This window comes from Neophocaena asiaeorientalis, unplaced genomic scaffold, assembly GCF_003031525.2.
Source record: "Neophocaena asiaeorientalis asiaeorientalis breed wild unplaced genomic scaffold, Neophocaena_asiaeorientalis_V1.1 scaffold91, whole genome shotgun sequence".
Lineage (NCBI taxonomy): Eukaryota > Metazoa > Chordata > Mammalia > Artiodactyla > Phocoenidae > Neophocaena > Neophocaena asiaeorientalis.
The window spans coordinates 13,342,091-13,361,970 of record NW_020173198.1 but is presented as its reverse complement, the minus strand read 5'-3'; the positions used below and the strand labels follow the sequence as shown (position 1 = coordinate 13,361,970).

The 19,880-nt window shown below is 48.4% G+C and overlaps 1 protein-coding gene across 5 annotated transcripts in view; it reads left to right on the top strand.

Moving 5' to 3' along the window:
* SNX29 (sorting nexin 29) overlaps nt 1–19,880 on the top strand; it is a 541,330-nt gene that overhangs the window by 322,456 nt on the left and 198,994 nt on the right. For all 5 annotated transcript variants that reach the window (XR_003003188.1, XM_024744175.1, XM_024744176.1 and 2 more), the window contains exon 16: nt 15,428–15,544. Coding sequence is in view for 4 of the 5 variants with exons in the window: in XM_024744175.1 (XP_024599943.1) it covers nt 15,428–15,544 (117 nt within the window). In the remaining variant the exon portion in view is untranslated. The remainder of the gene's footprint in view (nt 1–15,427; nt 15,545–19,880) is intronic.

Sequence of the window (19,880 nt, the reverse complement as noted above, 5' to 3'; positions counted from 1 at the left end):
CAGCAGGTGCAAAGGCCCTGGTGTTTCAGAAACAGACATGAGGCTGGTGGAGAAGGGAGGAGCTGTAGGAGCTGAGGTCAGAGATGTACGGGCTGGATGGACCGGCTTTGACCTGAGTGACGTGGGGAGCCACTGGTGAGTTTCTTTTTTTTTTTTTGGCTGCATTGGGTCTTTGTTGTGGCATGCGGGATCCTCGTTGAGGCTTTCAAGATCTTTCGTTGTAGCATGACAGCTTCTCTCTAGTTGTGGCATGCGGGTTTTTCCCCTCTCTAGTTGTGGCACGTGGGCTCCAGAGCACTTGGGCTCTGTAGTTTGCGGCACGTAGGCTCTCTAGTTGAGGCGCACAAGCTCAGTAGTTGTGACACGCGGGCTTAGTTGCCCTGCGGCATCTTAGTTCCCAGACCAGAGATCGAACCCATGTCCCCTGCATGGGAAGGCAGATTCTTTACCACTGGACCACCAGGGAAGTCCCCACTGGTGAGTTTTTGAGCAGAGCGACAGTGGCCAGTCTGTTGAAAGCAGATGGATGGTAGCCAGGGGCCTCTTGCCGGGGTCCAGGTGAGACGGCCTGGTGGCTGGGCCCGGTGTGCTGACAGAGGAAGTAGTGAGAGGTGGCTGGATTCTAGATCTGCTTTGAAAGGAAAGCCATCAGAACTTGCTGTGGACTGCATGTGGGCTATGAGAGAAAGAAGAGTCCGGGGTGGCTCCAAAGTTTCTGGCCTGAGCAGACGGAAGGAAGCTGGGAATTGTCAAGTGGGAGGAGGCTTGAGGGGGGAAATCAAGAGTTGGCTTTTCAGGCCATTTCCTTTGAAGTATGGGATGCCGATTACATATGCAAGTGAAGGGAATTCCCTTCACTTGGTCCAGTGCTAAGCGGTCCAGTGCTTAGGACCCTGTGCTTCAACTGCAGGGGGCACAGGTTTGATCCCTGGTCGAGGAACTAAGATTCCGCAAGTTGCACGGCCAGAAAAATAAAAGATAAAATGGTTAAAATGGTAAATTAAACAAATATTCCAAGTGGGGCTGCTGAATGAGTTGAACGTATGAGTCTGGGGGTCCCAGGGGGAGATGTGTATTTAGCGGTCATCAGGGTGCAGGTGCTATCTAAAACCGTGGGACTGGCTGAGGTCATCTAAGGAGGTTTTTAAAAATCTCGCTTTGAAGAAGAAAGCTTGTGACCATTTCCCAGATGGTCACATCCAGATGCTTAGTTGGAGATGAGAAGGATTGTCCTACTGTGCAGTGAGGGTGGTCTGCCCCGCAGTGCAAGGGCGACAGCCTTCTGGAAGAACCTGTGAACTGGCAGTCCTGACCCAGCAGCTGCCACTCATCCCAGTTCTGGGACAATCCAGCTCAGGTTCTAGGAATACAAGCACCAAGGAAGCAGACATCTTGCCACAAAACTGGTGCAAAGTCAAAGTTTCCGGGGCTGAGTCACCGTGGCGTGACACCTCCAGGGCCCTTCCTCGGCTGCTTCAACCTGATGTGCTGCATCCTTGAGCCAAACTCGTGTTCTCTCTGCAGCAGCTTCCAGAGGAGCCCCTGAGGCCTCTGCAGGTGGAGCGTATTCAGTGTGTGGTGCAATTGGGTGTATGATGCATTTTCTTTCTTGGCATAAATAGATTTCTACCTGAATGTCTCATCGGTGTTTTGGGGGCTGAGTCATTATGAAAGTGGGAGGCCAATCAATTTTTTAGGCCAGGCATGGCCTGTTTAGCTCGCCGAAGGCAAGACCTTTGTTTCTTTGGCAAGGAACGTGTTGGAGAGCAGTCCACGTCCTTCACCATATGGAGGTGCTCCAAGTTCATCCTCCAGTACCCGCCCACACTGCACACTTGTACTTCAGTAGCACTGTCCTTCTGTCCAGCTGTCTGTGTCCACAGTTCACTGCTCAGCATGACTGTGTCCACCCTGGAGAAGCAAGGTGGTCGTTACCTGAAGGGGGCTCCTCTCAGCTTTAAGCCAGTGCTGTTTGGTATGAGAAAGAGACCATCCAGGGAGAGAAACATTTTTCGATGCTCATAAAATGTAATGTTTTTCATTTGCAGCCAGTGCTGTTTGGTATGAGAAAGAGACCATCCAGGGAGAGAAACATTTTTCGATGCTCATAAAATGTAATGTTTTTCATTTGCAGCCAGTGCTGTTTGGTATGAGAAAGAGACCATCCAGGGAGAGAAACATTTTTCGATGCTCATAAAATGTAATGTTTTTCATTTGCTGTCTTTCTTTTGAAACGTGGGCATAATTTATCGAGCCGTGTTTAAAATATTCAGGAGGGCTCTGTGTATTCCTTCCGAAGGAATATGATTAAAAACGCACCGGCCTCCCCTGATTCCTGGAAGACATTAGAATGTGACAAAGAGCCACATAATTTCAGGATTTACATCTTTATATGAAATCCTGTGCTTTCCAGCACCCTGCACAATAAACTTAAAAACGGCACTTTAGGGTGATATATTTTCTGGAGAAACCTCTGAATTGGGGAGCGACTGGTAGATCTGTGATATTATGTAACTTCCTAGGTGTGGCATCCAGTTCTCAAGAATGAGAAGAAGCTGTCCCAGGGTGAGCCCCTCCTGTGTGCCAGCCTGGGGCTCTGAGGTCAGCTCTTGTCCCATCCGGGTCTCCCAGCAGCCCTGCCCGCCCAGCATGATGGGTCCCCACTTTATAGCACAGGAGGCTGGGGGGCACAGGAGTGCTGCGACTCGGACACGGCTGGGCCTGAGTGTGACCTGGTTCTCATGCCTCCTGCTGGCTAACCTCCTCCTGCCCCGCAAGCCTCCCCTTGTGTACAGTCTCCTGGACCCCTCCCCCGGCCCCCGGGACCCCACTGTGTTCTGGCTGGGACACTGGCTGTGCTGTGTGGGGACTGTCAGTGTCTGAATCCCTCAGGGGCAGGGAGCTCCCCGAGGTCACCACTGATGCCAGAACCTGGAAAGAAGGTGGCATATCCACCAGCTCCACTATTGGTGAGGGTGAGCTCCCAGTGAGAACCCAGGACAGCACCTGGCACACCAGCGAATGACTGCATAGGCGAACGAAGTCATTCCAGAAGTGGCTGCAGACAGGAGGAACTTTATAAATGAACCACCCCAGGGCCAAGAGATGGTCCCTCGTGGTGGTGGTGAGCGTGGGCTCCAAGTTCAGAGCCCAAGGCCTCAGCTCGTTAGTCTTGATGAGGACTGAACCTCCGTGCACCTCCGTCTCCTCGTCGGGGTAGGGCAGTGTCGCTGCTAGAATGGAGAAACCACCAAGGCAGGGATTTTTCTCTCTGATTTGCCACTGTCTGTAGTACTTGATAGATGTACAGGGCTTGGTAGATGCAAATAGAAATTTGTTGAATGAATGAATCTCTGAGAATTTTCGGATACTGAAGATGAATTTCTAAAGAAGAGATAGTGCCGTGGCTGGGCCTCAACAGGTTGTCTGTGGATGAGCTCACAGAGGGACGATGCTGGGAGCTGGGGCTGGCCCAGGGTGTGCGCTCAGCAGATGTTTGCTCTTGATGATCATGGCCTCTCCCCTTCCTCCTTCCACCTCCCCACCTTGCCACCAGCAGGCTGGAGAAAGCTTTCTGTGCTGGGGAGGCAGATGAGGCCAGCACGGAGCTGCCTTCCAAGCCCAGGATCCCTGGGAATCGATAGCTGTCCTCTGTGAACAAGCCTATAACAGCAGTTGACAGTTGAAAGGAGAGGGCAGCAAAGCCATTTTTTAAGACTTAAAAAAAAATAATAAATTGATTGATTGATTGATTGCTGCGTTGGGTCTTCGTTGCTGTATGCGGGCTTTCTCTAGTTACGGAGAGCCAGGGCTACTCTTCGTTGCGGTGCACGGGCTTCTCGTTGCGGTGCACGGGCTTCTCATTGCGGTGGCTTCTCTTGTTGCGGAACATGGGCTCTAGGCGCACGGGCTTCAGTAGTTGTGGCTTGCGGGCTCTAGAGCGCAGGCTCAGTAGTTGTGGTGCACGGGCTTAGTTGCTCCGCGGCATGTGGGATCTTCTTGGACCAGGGCTTGAACCCGTGTTCCCTGCATCGGCAGGCTGATTCTTAACCACTGTGCCACCAGGGACACCTAGCAAAGCCTTTTAAAGTAATTCTTGGGTTTCCCTGGTGGCGCAGTGGTTGAGAGTCCGCCTGCCGATGCAGGGGACACGGGTTCGTGCCCCGGTCCAGGAAGATCCCATATGCCGCGGAGCGGCTAGGCCCATGAGCCATGGCCGCTGAGCCTGCGCATCCAGAGCCTGTGCTCCGCAACGGGAGAGGCCACAACAGTGAGAGGCCCGCGTACCGCAAAAAAAAAAAAAAAAAAAAAAGAAAGAAAGAAAGAAGAAAGTAATTCTTGACCCATTTTCACAAGCCCGGCTGAGCACAGTGTTTTGTACTTGTAATGGGTTATAATTACAACCATTGTTTGATGGCAGGTAAATGACATTATCTGCTGTGTTAACAGAAAGGAGCCTTCACCGTCTTCTCCTCTGTTGCCCCCCACCCTTCAATGATCCAGCAGAAATAAGCTCTGGAAGTGTCTGGTGGTGTCCGTGGCTTTGGCCGCCATCCCTAGGAAGACATGTGGAGTCGGGTGAGGTCTCGCGTCCCATGACAGGCCTGGGAGGCGGCACTGTGTGCTGGGGTGCGTGGAGGCTGGCCACGCAGGGCCACACCTCCTCCTGTGGGCGCCTTGTGTAAGAAAAGGAGCGTGGGTCTGGCGTCACCTAGCGCCCTCATCTCTGTGTGACCATGGGCGAATGTTCTAGCTGCTTTGGGACTCAGTTTCCTCCCCTGTAAGATGGGAGAAGCAGGGCACCTAGCGAAGCGTCTAAGGCCTCTGTGTGTCATTGTGCAGGTTGCACACTGCGCGAGGGCATGCGGCTGTCAGGACCAGTGGGAGCTGTGTCAGCCCAGGCGCCACTCACTGAGCCCCTGCAGGGCTGTGGCCGCTCAGAGACACACCTTTTCTTACAAAAGAGCCTTTTTCTGTGGCCCTGAAAGTGCTTGACGTGTAGTAAGTGCTCAGAAAAACAGTAACTGCTCTTACACTCTCGAGGAATCATTTATGGAGAACATGGATAAACGTGTCAAAGGATCTGGGGAGTAAGGTAAACTGAGATATGAATTCATCTTTGAAGGGTGGATAGCATTCTAGGACATGTGCACAGAGGGAAGTGTAGGGGCAGGATGAAATCTCATATGATCAGTGTCGGTTTTTCCCTTGAAATATTTCTTTCTCTCCCCTTCCCACCTCTTCCCTCCCTTCCCCACCTTGCCCCTCCTCCCATCGCTTGTACACCATGTCAGGGAAATTCGTGGAAAGCCATTGAAAGATATTTTTAAACTTTGGATTATGGAGAAATTTAATGTAAGCAGAATAGTGTATCGTAGCCCCCGTACCCATCACACAGTCTCATCCGGCTCCAGCTGCCAAGGCTAGTCCTACTCCATGCCTGACCCTCCATTGCCTTCACCTCCGTATTCTTTTGAAGCAAATTGCAGACCTCTTGTCATTTCTTCATCAACATCAGTGAAATGTTTTAAGCAGAGAAGGGATGTGATAGGGTTTGGGTCACAGGGAGGCCATTTGAGCGCCACCTTGGGTGTGGGGCGGAGGACAAGAGGGCAGCGGGGTGGCAGCTGGAGACTGTTGTGTTTGTCCAGGTGGGAGATAGGGGGCTTCTCAACCAAGGCTTGGGTGACAGAGATGGAAGAGTGGGGACAGATCTGAAGGTGGTTAAGGCTGTAGATTCTGTGGGACCAGTGACACCGGGTGTTTTTCTTGGGACCGGTTTAATGGCATAATAATGGCCAACAGTTATGGAGCGCTCAGTGCCTGTGGGCTCCTAGCTGAGCACCTCTTGCGTGTGTATCACCTTGCTCAGATCTCACAAAAACCCTGTGAAATCTGCACTGTTAACCTCATTTTATGAATGAGAAACTGAGACCCAGGTTGGTGAAAGCTTCTTCCCGGAAGTCAAGCTAGAAGGGGGGGAATCCCAGGTCGCTGGGTTCTGGAGTTGATGCCTTGAACACCAGGCTGTGTGACCCCTCTGGTAATGCCACCAGGATGGGTGACCAGGTTTTGTTTTTCAGCCGTGCTGCGCGGCACGCTGGATCTTAGTTCCCTGACCAGGGATCAAACCCGTGCCCCCCGCAGTGGAAGCACGGATTCTTAACCACTGGACCACCAGGGAAGTCCCAGGATGGGTGACGGCTGATGGAACCTGTTTAAAAACCTCCACAGATGCATGATGCCTCTTGTGTTATTCTTCTGATAGGAGCGTGTCTTTCAGCAGAGCTGGGGCTCAGGGTTTTGTTTTTGCTTTTCTTCCCCTGTCCTTGCTCATTTGTCTCAAACGACCACCAGGAAGCTGTTGGCTGCTCTTTTATTATTGCCATTTCTGTATATTCTGCCTGTGCTCTTTAAGGGCCATTAGTGGAAAGCAGGAGAGAAAAGGTGTTATCTGGGTGGGTGGCAGCTGCTGCCGTGTGTGACCTTTCTCAACAGCTTGCCCGGTGTATTCTCTGAATGGTCGGGTGTCGGGAGAAATGAGGGCAAATGTCAGGGACAGGGACTCGGCAGCTCTGTGGCTGGGCTTTAACAGTTACATAACATCTGTTTCTCAGAGGTGTCCTGTAATTAAGTAGTTCTGGGTGTTTCCTCCTCCGCCATTAAACCATAATACCAGCCAGATGTTTTTAAGCATCCCTTCTCTCAAGCCCGGCGTGCTGAGCACAGAGCGGCTCGTTGCAGAGGAGATGAAGGAAGTCTCTCTTCCACAGGAACTTAGCCCTCGGCCTCCTTGCAGGCTTCTGCTTATCTCAGTGGCGCTGCGGATGGAGCCCGAGTGGGGCTGTCTCAGTGGATTTGAGGATGGAGCTGCTCCCTGGGCTCCTGGTGAACCTGTCACTTGGCAGCTTGACAGTGATCCAGGAGGATCAGTCCTGAGATCCCAGAGCTCTGCCTCGTCAGGGCAAGCCTGCACGCCTTCCCGGGGTCAGCCCCATACAGCACAATCAGAGCGCAAGGTGGGCTGGAAGGCACAAGGAAACGAGACTCGGGAGATGCAGGGCCCCGAGCCCCGCAGTCACACCGGCCCCCTCTTGCAGACTGGTCTTGGGCAGTGCTTTACCTTGCTGAGGCTTGCTTTCCTTATCTGTAAAATGGGCATAAAGCTCGACCTCCCAGGCCGTGGTGCCTGCCCCTGTGAAGCACCTGGAGCACTGCCGGACCTGAGGAGGCTCTCCGTTACGATAAGTTAAGGATCGCTCACTGTGGCAGGCACTGGGCGCTCCCCAAACTCTGTCATCCCTTTGTTCCTCATGACAAATCTGGACAATAGGGAACAATACCCCCATTTTATAAAGCAGGTACCAAGAGTCAGAGGTGTGAAGTAATTTACTCCAGGTCACACGGCAGTGAATAGACAGGACCTGGGTTTGACCTTCACGCCCCTCGTTTTTCTACACCTGATTCGAGGCCCTGCTTAGAGGGCTCGTTGATACCAAACATCTGCAAGTATTCCTGACAGTGCCCTGGAATGTCTTCACGTTGGAATTTTCGTTTACACACTTGTTTGCACAGTGCCTTCATATGAAGCAATGACCACTTTGAAGAAGGCCCATCTTGGCTGCCGACCACGTTTCTGGGTTTCTCCTGGACCCTGAGTTTCACAGTAGCTCCTGCCTTTGCTAAGGTTCTTGTTTACTCCGGGCGCTCCTTCCCTTGCTGTCAGGGTCCCCCCGAGGGGGCTGGTTGCAGACTGGTCTGTGATAAGCCAGACTGGGCCTCGGGAGCAGCCAGAGACGGTGCCTTTTCCTGGAGTGTGTGCGTGTGTGCGCGTGCTTGTGTGTGATGGTGCCCCTTATCTGGGTAATGCTCTCTGTACTTGATCCCAGGTTTATCACCTCCTCCAGGTCCTCTGGTATCTTGAGATGCCAGCTCAGCATCCTGGTCACGGTATATGCAGAGAAGCAGGTTGGAAAGTCCAAAACGTGGACTCAGAAATTTGAACACCAGTTCTGCTGCTTTCTTCCTGTGTGGCCTCGGGCGAGGTGTCTACCTTCTTTGTGCCTCTGTTTTGGTTTGCTGCTCAGTTCCTGAGCCTCTCCTTCCTCCTCTGGGAGATGGGCATGATCAGGCAGCTGCGGGCAAGGCCCACCATCAGTCTCAAAGAGAGCGATGGCAGCTGTAATTTTTTTTTGAAGATGTCTGTGACCTTGGCTAGGTCTGGACATGTGTTGTTTCAGCTAACGTTCCTGATTTTTTAGTCTTCAAGCCTAAATTGACTCTGTACAAGGAAACAGGGTATATACATCTAAAAGACCAACAGATGTTGATAACATTGGTTCTTATTTTTCTTTTCAATTCTCTTCACAAATTTTATCCAAAAATGGTCGTATTTTGGCTTTTTTCATTGTTATTATTAGTCATTGTTTCTAATAATTATTAATGCAAAACGTTTCAAGTATAGCATCTGTGTTGTCGATAGGTGCTTCTCAAACTTTCTGTGCTGAAGAGCCAGTTTTTTGGGGTTTTTTTGGTTTTGGTTTTGTTTGTTTGTTTTTTGTTTTGCGGTACGCGGGCCTCTCACCGCTGTGGCCTCTCCTGTTGCAGAGCGCAGGCTCTGGACACGCAGGCTCAGCGGCCATGGCTCACAGGCCCAGCCACTCCGCGGCATGTGGGATCCTCCCGGACCAGGGCACGAACCCGTGTCCCCTGCATCAGCAGGTGGACTCCCAACCACTGCGCCACCAGGGAAGCCCTGGTTTTGTTTGTTTTTAAGTATTTCCAATTGATTGCAAACCGGTACTTGTGTAAAATACAAAAACAAAAAAAAACCAACTAGAAAAATTCCGGAATTCCTGGATTTCATACCAATATGAAATTGCTTCAGATGTTTCGAAATGCTTATTGTGAATTTCTGTGCTTGCCTCAGGTGGGTAGCAGACAGCTCACATCCCTGCCCCAGTTCACGGCCCCCTCGGTTGCAGACTTAACTCTGCCATCGCAGGAGTAGCAGCGCTGCGCGTGGTGGTTGCTGCCATCTGGTGTTGGCCGGCAGGCTTGATGCGGTTTTCCTCTGGCTGTGCCTTTGTTCACCTCCTTGAGAATCTGGAAGTTGAGAGCTGACAAGTAGAGGAGCTTCCGTGACATCCTAGTTTTACAAATGATGAACTGAAAAACCTAGGTTTCTAAAACTAGGGAGTGGCCCCACTGCAATTCACACCTGAGTGTGTGACATCCTTCCCCTTTGTCTTTGACAGTGGTTCCCAAGTCTGATTTATCATCACAGTCCCTGGGGTCTTTAAAAAGTATTGCTCTGGGACTTCCCTGGTGGCGCAGTGGTTGAGAGTCCACCTGCCGATGCAGGGGACACGGGTTCATGCCCCGGTCTGGGAGGATCCCACATGCCACGGAGCGGCTGGGCCCGTGAGCCATGGCCACTGAGCCTGCGCATCCGGAGCCTGTGCTCTGCAACGGGAGAGGCCACAACAGTGAGAAGCCCACGTACAGCTAAAAAAAAGTATTGATCTGGACTCCCGCACATTGAATCAGCATTTCTGGGAGTGAAGCCCAGAAATCTGCATTTCTCAGAAGCCCTCCGAGCAGCTAATGATCAGCTTGCTTTGAGAGCCGCTGGTCCACACTGTGCTGCTTCCCTCTGCTCTGCAGGACTGACTCATCTCCTTAACCCCTGAAGGGCTCCTGTGCCCCAGGGTGGAGGGCAGGGAACACAGACAGTGACTCTGACTCTGATGCCTTCGACTCACAGCCTGACCTCTCTGAGCCTCGAGGCCCCAACCATAGGAGGCCCTGCCCACCTTACAGGAGGGTGACGAGGGTCACATGAGCTGATGGATATAATAGTTGGTGTTCAAAAGTATGTTAAGGCAAGTGGGCACTGGGGCTAGGGCTTTGTCTTTACCTAGGCGGGTGCAGTGTCTACCACAGAGGGAGGTTCTAGATCCCTGCCCACGGCCAGTGTCACTGGGACCTACAAACAGTTTGTGTGTTTTATAAAACTGAGGTAGATTCTGAGGCATCAAGTGAACATTCTCAGAGAGTTTGAGTATGTGACCAAAAGAGTCTCAGTTGCTGTTAAAATTTGGGGGTGTCTTGGTCTAATAAATCAGGAAGTGTCTAATTTGGTATGGTAGCCAAAGGAGGGGTGAAGCAAAACTTACTTGAATGTGATTAGATAGAACATTCTGATATAAAAGGAAGTGCCAGAGGCTTTTTTTTTTTAATTTATAATCTTTTCATGATTTGGCAGGTAATTATGATAATTCCTGGGATTTTCACAGACTTAAAAGCTTTTTCACAGACACATTATTTTTGGAGATCATCTTCCCTGATGCTTCAGCTGGAAGGGATTGCTCAGTCTCTTGAAGCTCCAAAGGCATCATCTTACAATCCCCAACTCAAATGTCACCTTGATGACGCCTTTCTCAGTCAATGATGACCCTTTATGCCAGGGATACTAAATAGGTGTCATCGCGTAGGCCAACACACTGATCAGTTGGTTAGGGCTGACTGGGTATCTTCTTGAGGAAGGTAGCGGTGATTGACTAGTGATGTCTGCCAAGTGGCAGGCAGTGGGAGAGAGCAGTGGAACCTGACAGATTGCACCAGTTCCCTGTGGTTGGGCATTTAGGTGGGTTCCAGCCATTTGGAGCTAAACTTCTGCTTGAGCACATGTGCAAATAGAGGCACAGGCTACTCCACAGCAGGGGTTTGCCAAGCCACAGGTGAGTGATTTCAGAAGTTTGACAGATGTTGCCAAACAGCCTAGTGACTTAAACTTCTTTAGTCTTTCTACCGTCTTCTCTCCAGCCTAAACGACAAAACCCAAATGTTGACTGACAAGCATTCACACCTTATTATCTCATGAGCTGTGCACCTGCCAGATATAACTTGGGAACCGTACCTGCTGCCATCCACGTGTTCCCTTGGGCCTTTCAGAGAATCGGGGCTCAGTTCCCAGTGCTTTGGCCCATGTTGGGCTCTGTTGGAAGCTACATCAGCTGTGGTCAGTGTATCTCCACCTGGCATTTCCCTCTGACTTTGTCACCGTCATTAGTGTTGTCAAATGGCACCTCCTTAACCGCCTTCAGATTAGTTTTCGAGGAAATACAACTGCTGAGAGTAGTAAGAAACACGACAGACTTCTAAAGTGGCCCTGAGTGTTGATGGTGCCAGAACACGGTGAGTGCCCGGCTGTGATTTAGGGCATGGATCGGCCACAGGAGGCTGCCTGGCACGTGTCAAGGCCGATTCGAGAAGTGACTCCTGAGTCTTGTCTCTGGGCGAGGCCTTTCCCGATCCCCCATCTTCCAAGTCCTCCTCTCTCTCTGAGCTCTAGTCCAGTTTGTCTGACCTCTAGGATGTGAACCCCATGACTTTCCTGCACCCCAGCACCGAGAACAGTGCCTGGCGGACGGTTAGCAATTCTCTTGGTGACATTCCTGCTTTGGAGACGGTGAGCTGTCTGAGCCACTTGTTATGGAACATGTGGCCCTTTTCCATGTGGCTTCCAGAGACCTGCCTCTCCTCCTCCTCCTCTTTCATGTCCCTTTCACGTGATCACCCACCGTGTAAAATGAGCTTTCATTCACTGAGCATTTACCACGTGCAGACATGGTGCCAGCCTGCTAAGGGCGGCAGCTCATTTCATCCACACGGCGGCCCCGTGAAGTGAGCACTTTTGTTTGTTTTTTGTTTTGTTTTGTTTTTAACATCTTTATTGGAGTATAATTGTTTACAATGTTGTGTTAGTTTCTGCTGTATAACAAAGTGAATCAGCTATACGTATACATATATCCCCATATCCCCTCCCTCTTGCGTCTCCCTCCCACCCTCCCTATCCCACCCCTCTAGGTGGTCACAAAGCACCCAGCTGATCTCCCTGTGCTATGCGGCTGCTTCCCACTAGTTCTCTATTTTACATTTGGTAGTGTATATAAGTCCATGCCACTCTCTCACTTCATCCCAGCTTCCCCCTCCCACCCCATGTCCTCAAGTCCATTCTCTATGTCTATGTCTTTATTCCTATCCTGCCCCTAGGTTCATCAGAACCTTTTTTTTTTTTTAGATTCCATATATATGTGTTAACATACGGTATTTGTTTTTCTCTTTCTGACTTACTTCACTCTGTATGACAGACTCTAGGTCCGTCCACCTCACTGCAAATAACTCAATTTTGTTCCTTTTTATGGCTGAGTAATACTCCATTGTGTATACGTGCCACATCTTCTTTATCCATTCATCTGTCGATGGACACTTAGGTTGCTGCCATGTCCTGGTGAGTGTGGTTTTTAATCCCCATTTTGTAGGTGACAGGCCTCAGGCTCGCAGAGGTTAAGTGACTCGTACAGGAGCACACTGTTAGGTAATCCAGCCAAGACCAGTCTTGCACTGGAGTCTGAGCCCTTAACTGTGTCTCTCAGCTACCTCCCTGCCAACCTCTGGGCCTTTGCACCTGCTGTTTTCTCTGCTGGTTGTGTCCTTCTCCCCTTTGTCCACAGGATGACCTCCTAGAGCTCAGCATGTTTATGGAACGTAGAAGACCCGTGGGGCTGAATGACATTATGGAGAGTTGTTGGGAGGAGAGGGGCAGGAGATGGTGTTAGGGAAAGAGGCCGGGCGGACCTTACTTTCAGTATGTCCTGCCAGGGAGGGTGGATTTTTATCCTTAGGGCAGTTAGAAGCATTGAAGGTTTTTAAACAGCAGGTGACAACATCAGCTGTTGCTTTGGGAAGATCACTCTTGCTGCTTGGTGGAGAAAGGATTGGAGGGCCCCTGTCTCTATCTTATTCCCTGCAGCTATTGAGAATAACGAAGGACGGTCAGGTGAAACCTGTAAATGCCCTCAGAGCCTCATAGAAATTCTGGTAGGCAGTGGTTGTGCCTTTTATTTTGATGATAATGGGAACCATTTGTGATCTCACATTTCTCTTCTGAGGCTCTCTCTGAGTCTCGAATTCATTTCTAGTTATACTAGAGTTTGGAAAGAGTTGTTTGAGGAATAGTAAGCTCAGTATGGTTTATGTAAGATGAAAGCTGTTTATATCAGTAAGTGTTTGTGGGGATATGTAATGGAGAAATTCAGGGTTTCAGAGCTTTGCCTAGTAACAATGAGCATTGCCATTTTAATGACTGCAGGAAATTATTTCATCAAATTTTGTCTCCTCAGTTCCATAAGATTTCCCACCCCCCAGCCATTCCCTAGTGAAATCAAAGCTTTGTCTGATGTGGTCAAGTTACTCTCTGGCTGCAAAAGAGAACCAGCGTTTTGACAGCTCATGATAAACACCGCTTGAAGCGGGGATGTGTCAGTGTTTTATGCACTTATGGAAAATTGTTTTAACACTCTGGTTTCCACTGCCAAACAAAACAAAACAAAACAAAAACAAAGCAACACCCTGCCTTGCTTTAGAAATGACAGTGGCCCTTATTTAAAGCTTGCATTCTGTGGGGGCATATTAGCAGGTATTTAGCAGTGATATTGGCAGTTGTGTATGTTTCCTGCTTGCTGTGTGGTAAATGGATTCTCAGCCCTGAGGAAGCTCGTGGAGGGTTTATGTGATTTCTGTGCGGAGGAGTCGAACAGTCATTATTAGTGATGTTGTATTTGTTTGTGAAAGGCCAGAAGATCATCTTAAGCTTTTTTTATACAAAAGGAGTAAGGCAACCAGGGAATATTAACTTCAGGTCTGTATGACAAAAAAAGTCGTTAAAAGACTCAGTGACTTATTCTCCGTTTGTTAATTGCATGGCTATTGCAGTGTCTTTTATGCCATTTTCACTTTGCATTTCACACTGGTTTGAAAAAGGTGAGCATCTGAGGGACAGAGAGGGGATGACATCTGAGTGGAGATTCACAGAGCAAATTAATGGATGCATCAGAATTATGGTTGGGAACCTGATAAATTTCACATTGATTACACCTGGCTCCCCTTTCAGGTGAAAAATTTTAATTCTTTTAAAGAGGCTAAGTGGTTGTTCTCTCTGATAAATTATTAGGAAACTAAAAAGTAAAGAAAAGTAGAAAGAATGGAAAGAAAAATACCCCTTGACTAATGTTCGTATCTTCATTTATTTCCTCCTATGCCTTTTACCCTTTATATAACATATCCAAAAAATAAAAATAAAAAGGAGGGCTTCCCTTTATTCCTCCTGAAGCATCAAGATTCAGGTTACTCTTTTTTTTCCCACAGAGCTTCTCCTTACATCCTTTCTTTATTCTGACAGTATGTTTTATATTTCACATAGAATACTTATTATAAACGGTCTGATACTATTTATGTGTTATATAGAATGTAGTAAGTACCTGGCTGAAGTCTGGGGTATAGGAGGGATGATCTTCTGAGAAGGGCAGAGGGACAGGGGCTAGTGGGGGTCTGCCTGACCTCTGCATTCTGGGGGGCTTCTCTGTAAGATGCTTGCCAGATCCTTCCTTCAGGGTTCCTGATGAGCATGGCAAGATTACATTCTCACATTTCTCTAAAACATTTAAATAAATTACAGTTGAATTTGATTTTAAGCCCCAGTAAGATCACTCTTGTAATCAGAGAAATTACTGTATGTTTTGACCATATGGGATATCTTTGTTCTGTTTGTAAGTTACAGCTTGAAAGATCTGTTATTGATTCTGTACATCAGTCATGGGCTATCTTATCGCACCCTTCATTTTTATTTATTTGGGATCAGCCAAGTGTATTGAAACGTGGATAAATTCGCAGGCTCTTGGCAGGCCTGAATGGGCTAAACGGTGGAGCGGCAGGATTGTGGAGTGTGGCCCAGTGGTCAAGAGCCAGGGCTGCCGAGTCAGCCCTTTATTAGCTATGTGACTGTGGCCCGGCTCCTTAAACACCTCTGACATTTTTCCTCTTTCTGTGAGGTAGGAGCAATAATATCTTCCTCAAGTATTTTCCTGGCATAGAACGAGCAGTGACCATAGGGCAGCTGTGCTGCTGCAGGTGTGTCTGTCACCCTCACTGTCACCATCCTCAACAAGGCTCCGGTTCTGTTTTCTTGGTTTTCAGAACCAAGGCCCTGATGAACAGAAATGGTCGGTCATTCTACTTGTACCATTAGCGGGGAAATTCTTAACAGGCACAACTCGAATGAGAAAGAAAGCCTTTGCCAGAAAATTATTCATTTATTAAGAACAAAAGCCTAAGGTCCAAAAATGACATGATACAATCATATTGTGACCATAAACTGGGGACCGTTGAGTCCATAATGTTAAAATCAACCAAGTCAGAAACGTATTCAGCTTCTGAGTGGATTGCGTAGCTAATCCGTAAGTATAAGCAGTGTTACTGTTTCCAGCCTGACAACCTCCTGATGCCTTGCTGACAAGTGATGGACTTGGAATCGTGGGGAGGGTCTGCCCTCCGAGCCTCACTACATGGTGCTTGTGTGTTGCAGGTGGCAGAGATGCACGGGGAGCTGATCGAGTTCAATGAGCGCCTGCACCGGGCCCTGGTGGCCAAGGAAGCCCTCGTGTCCCAGATGAGGCAGGAGCTCATCGACCTTCGGGGGCCGGTGAGTGTTCCCACCCGGCAAGGCCCTGGCCTTGCCATTCTGCCCACACCGTCTGTCGGTCCACCCAGCCTCTGCTGCTCACAGCCGTGCTATTACGTTTGTTCAATGTCAAGGGTATGGAAAAATACAGAGACTAAAAGAGGGAGCATCCAGGTACCCACCATCTAGATTTTACGTGCATTAACCTTTACCACATTTGCTTTCCTTTGGGTGGGAGGGGGTAAAGTAATTTAAATGCTACAAAATCTGTCAAAGTCCCCTTGGCACCATTTCATGCCCTGTACCCATAATCGATATTCTGAAATTGGCATATAGCCTTCTCCTCCCTATTTTTATAGTTACTACATGGATAAATTTCCATAGAAATAAATAGTTTCGGTTTTGTGTAACTTTTACCTACACGGTATACTTGTACATATCTGTTTGCCTTGTGTGTATGTGTGTTTATGTTTATTTAGTGTTATGGTTTGAGGACCATCCCACATAGATCTAATAGAGGATTTTGAACTGCAGCACTCTTGATACTCTGAGCCATTTAATTCTTTGTGGGGTGGCTGTCCTGCGCGTTGTAGGCTGTTTAACAGCATCCCTGATTCCTACTCACTAGAGGCCAGTAGCACCCCACCCAATCATGGCAACCAAAGATGTCTCCAGACATTGTCAAAATATCCCCTGGGGGACAGAATCACCCCTGGTTGAGAGCTGCTGACCTAGTTTGTTCACTTTCTTGATTCTTTAATTCTCTGTTGAATGAAATACTACAATATTTTAAATCTGGTTGTGTTCATAAACATTTAGGTTGTTTCCAGTATTTTGCTACTGCAAATCATATTGCTGAGAGCATCTTGTCCTTTTGTCACATTTATAATAGCTTCTTCTTTGCTTTAAAACTTTCTTATGATGTCAAATGTTAAACACCTGAAGGTCGGCGGATGTGTGATGCACTCACGTAACCATTGTTCAAATGAGCTGTCGTCAGTCATGGTCAATCTTATTTCAAGTTACCAGTGCCTGCTTTTCCCCTCCAGATTGGTTTGAATCAAATACCAGGCAGTTTCATCTGTAGACTTTTCAGTGTGTAGCTGTAAAAATGAAGAAAACAAATAGAATATCATGGTCAGGCCTCCATTATCAATAATTCGTCTATACCAATGAATATCGGTGTTCAAATTTCTTCTTGTCTCATAATTTTTTTAATGGTTTTTTTGAGTCATGGTGAGGAGTGACAGATCTAGATCTGTCTGCTGTGAAAGACTGAATTTTTTTTTTTAAACGATTGAAAATTGTCAAAATTTGGGCTCTTGACAAACCTTGTTACACCCATCCATGCTAAACAGCCAAGAAGTATAAAAGGGTATGTTCAGTGAAAAATAAATCTCCTTCCTATCCCGGGCCCTTTATTGTCCTGCCCAGAGGCGATAACAGTGATCCGTCCTGGGTTTCTCTTTACAGAGTTGAGCACTGCTTGAGTAAGCTGTGCGCACACACCTACACGTTTAACAGCCAGTAGCGGCTCTATCCCCTGTTCTCTATATTACTTTCCTCTCACCTATCTATGTACTTTAGACATCATTTTATTGTACTTCACGTGTAGGCCTGCATCCTTCTTTTAAAGAGCTGCATTGTATTCCTTTGAACTGATAATACCAAGGTTTATCTAACCAGGCCCCCATTGATGGATATTGAGTTGTTTCCCATGTTTATTTTTACACCAGAGCTGTCAATAACATCCTTGTGAAATCCACATTTAGAATAGAAGGTTGTCTGGCAGCTCATGGGGCTACACTTGGCTGGGTGTAGACCCAGAGATCTCGTCTTGCAAGCTTTCGGGACGCTGGGAGGACTAGCATCTTCTTCCATCCTCCTCCATCTGTTGCAGGAAAACCCTTCCTGAGCGCCAGCGTCCGTCAGGAACTCCCGGTTGTCAGAGTTCCGACGGTTTGTCAGACACACACAGGTCTTCACCTTCATTCTCTCATTTGATTTTGAAGACAAGCCTGTGAGTCGAGTGGGATTAGCATCCTCTTTAATAAACATGGCAGTTGAGATGCAGAAGGGTTCAGGGCCCCGCTGGGCTTCTCATTATATTCCACCGCGGTGCTGGGCCCCCAGCCCATCGGCTTTCTTCTGCTCCGGGTCCCTTGCTTCCTCCTGCTGTCCCCTCTGCCTGGAATAAGGCTCTGGCCTCAGGTAACTCACCCCTCAGTATCTACTCATCGTCTCCTCAGGAAACCTGACCAGGTCAGATTTTCCATGTTGAATGTGGTGTTTATATGTATCTCTCCCTTCTTCTCTTGCTGTGATTTTACATTTATCTCTCACTAATCAGTCTCTCCATGAGGTGCCCCTCCTTGAGGGCAAGTTTCATGTCTCTTTCTGCTCCCTTTGAATCCCATTGATTCACATAGTAGGTGCTCAATAAATATAAGTTGACTTATTGAGTGAATGAATGAGTGAATGAGGGAATGTCACAGGTAGTAAGTGGTGGAGTCCAGATTTTCCCTGGGCCCCTCTGACATGAAAGCCCATCTTCTCTCCTCCTGCCAGGCTCCCTCTTGCTTCCAGTCTGATTGCCCTTCAAGGCAGTGACATCCCTTTACCCAGAGGCAGCTCGAACCATCATCAGATCCTTTCCTGCGGGCAGGTTGTGATGGCCAGAAGTGAGGAGGGAGTAAAGCGGTCCTGAAGGCTGTTGGGAAGAGCTGGCTACTTGGGCATTGGCCCCAGGGGGACATCTTGACCTTGTTGTTACTGCCTCAGGCCCACTCCAGTCATCTGCCCAGAGCCAGACAGATGGGGCAGAGGGAGGCAGCCGCAAACTCAGCTTCAATTCTGGAGCCCGTGAGAGGCCTCTCTTGTGGGAGGCTGCCCTATCCCTTCGTTCCCACTCTCTGCTGACCCCGGACTAGACTTCCTCCCAGGCCGCCAGAGTATTTGAGGGCCTCACGGTCAGGACCGGGTCTGCCTTATTCGGAAACCCCGGTTTCCTCTTCCATCAAGTGGAGAGTAACGTGGCACTAGCCGCTTGGGCGGCTCCACGAGATGCTGCCGGTAAAGGTGCTTGGTGTTGGGCACGTGGTAGGGGCCCCGTTTTCATCTCTGAGTCCCCAGTGCCCAGCACCCTGCCTGGCACATCGTAGGTGCTCCGTAAATGTTTGCTAAGTGAGAACTTCATTTTCAGAGAGCAGAGGATGACTCCATGCACCAAATAATAAATTTTTTAAAAGATAGGTGCAGGGACACGGTTTCTTCTCAGTGTTATCTTTTCATGACATTATAGACTTGTAAGAAGTCACTTATTTTAAGGAGAAGGGTTAAATTCTTATTTTAAGGATTAAGGGTTGAATTTTTTCCTTTTCTTTTTTTGAATGTAAGTATTTTTAGGACTCTCTCCTCATTATACACCCCCTGCCCCCAGTATAACATGTGAATGAATGCTGTAGTTTTTTGTTTTTGTTTTTACCTTTTAGCAGGATTTGATTACAGCCCTGAAAGTTCTCTGGGAGAACAGCTCCTATTTTGAATAATAAATGGAGACAGAGAAATAGAACCTTGTAAGATGACGGGATGTAGAGGTCAATTACAGTCACAGCACAGGGAAAGCTGAAGGCAAAACAACTCATTAAGTGCAAGTTTGTTCCCACAGGGGAAGCAAACTTGGTCTCACTTTATGTAATTGAAGTTGGATTCCTCTCTTTCCTGCCCCTTCTGTGGGTCTCTATTTCTTTGTCTTAAGTACTGTTTAAGTGGGTCACCTCCACTTAAGCAGAAAAGATGCCCTGCCTGGTGTGGCTTGAGGTCTGTAGAATCGCTTCCCTGATTCAAAGCACCAGCCCTGTTGGTTTGTCCTCCTGTCACCAGTCTCTCACCTGTCCCCTCCCTTGTCTGTTTGGTGAGGGCCATGTACTATGTGCTTGGCATTGGTGTGCATTTTTATCCTTTCCCCTCAGAACAACCCTGTATAGTATATAATGGACCTAATAAGGTCCATTTTTCAGCTTAGCAGACCGAGGCACAGAGAGGTCTCAGGACTCACCGTGAGGCACACAGCTCCGCAGTTGCACCAGATTGCAGATCCAGGACCATCTCATTCTTCAACACCATGCTGTTTACTCTTCTGTGTTCTTTCCTTTTTCATTTCAAGCAAAATTTAGTGTCTGTTGTGCTCCAAGCACAACCCTCCCGGGGATTTTAAAGATTCAGATCCCTCTTTGGAGAAGCTCTCGCGCATTCCACTCCCTGACTGCATCTCCCCCTTCCTTGTCTCCCCGTCTCGCTTTGTACATCAAAGTTGGTTGGGTTTTTTTTTTTTTTTTACTTTTCCCTTTAATTTTGT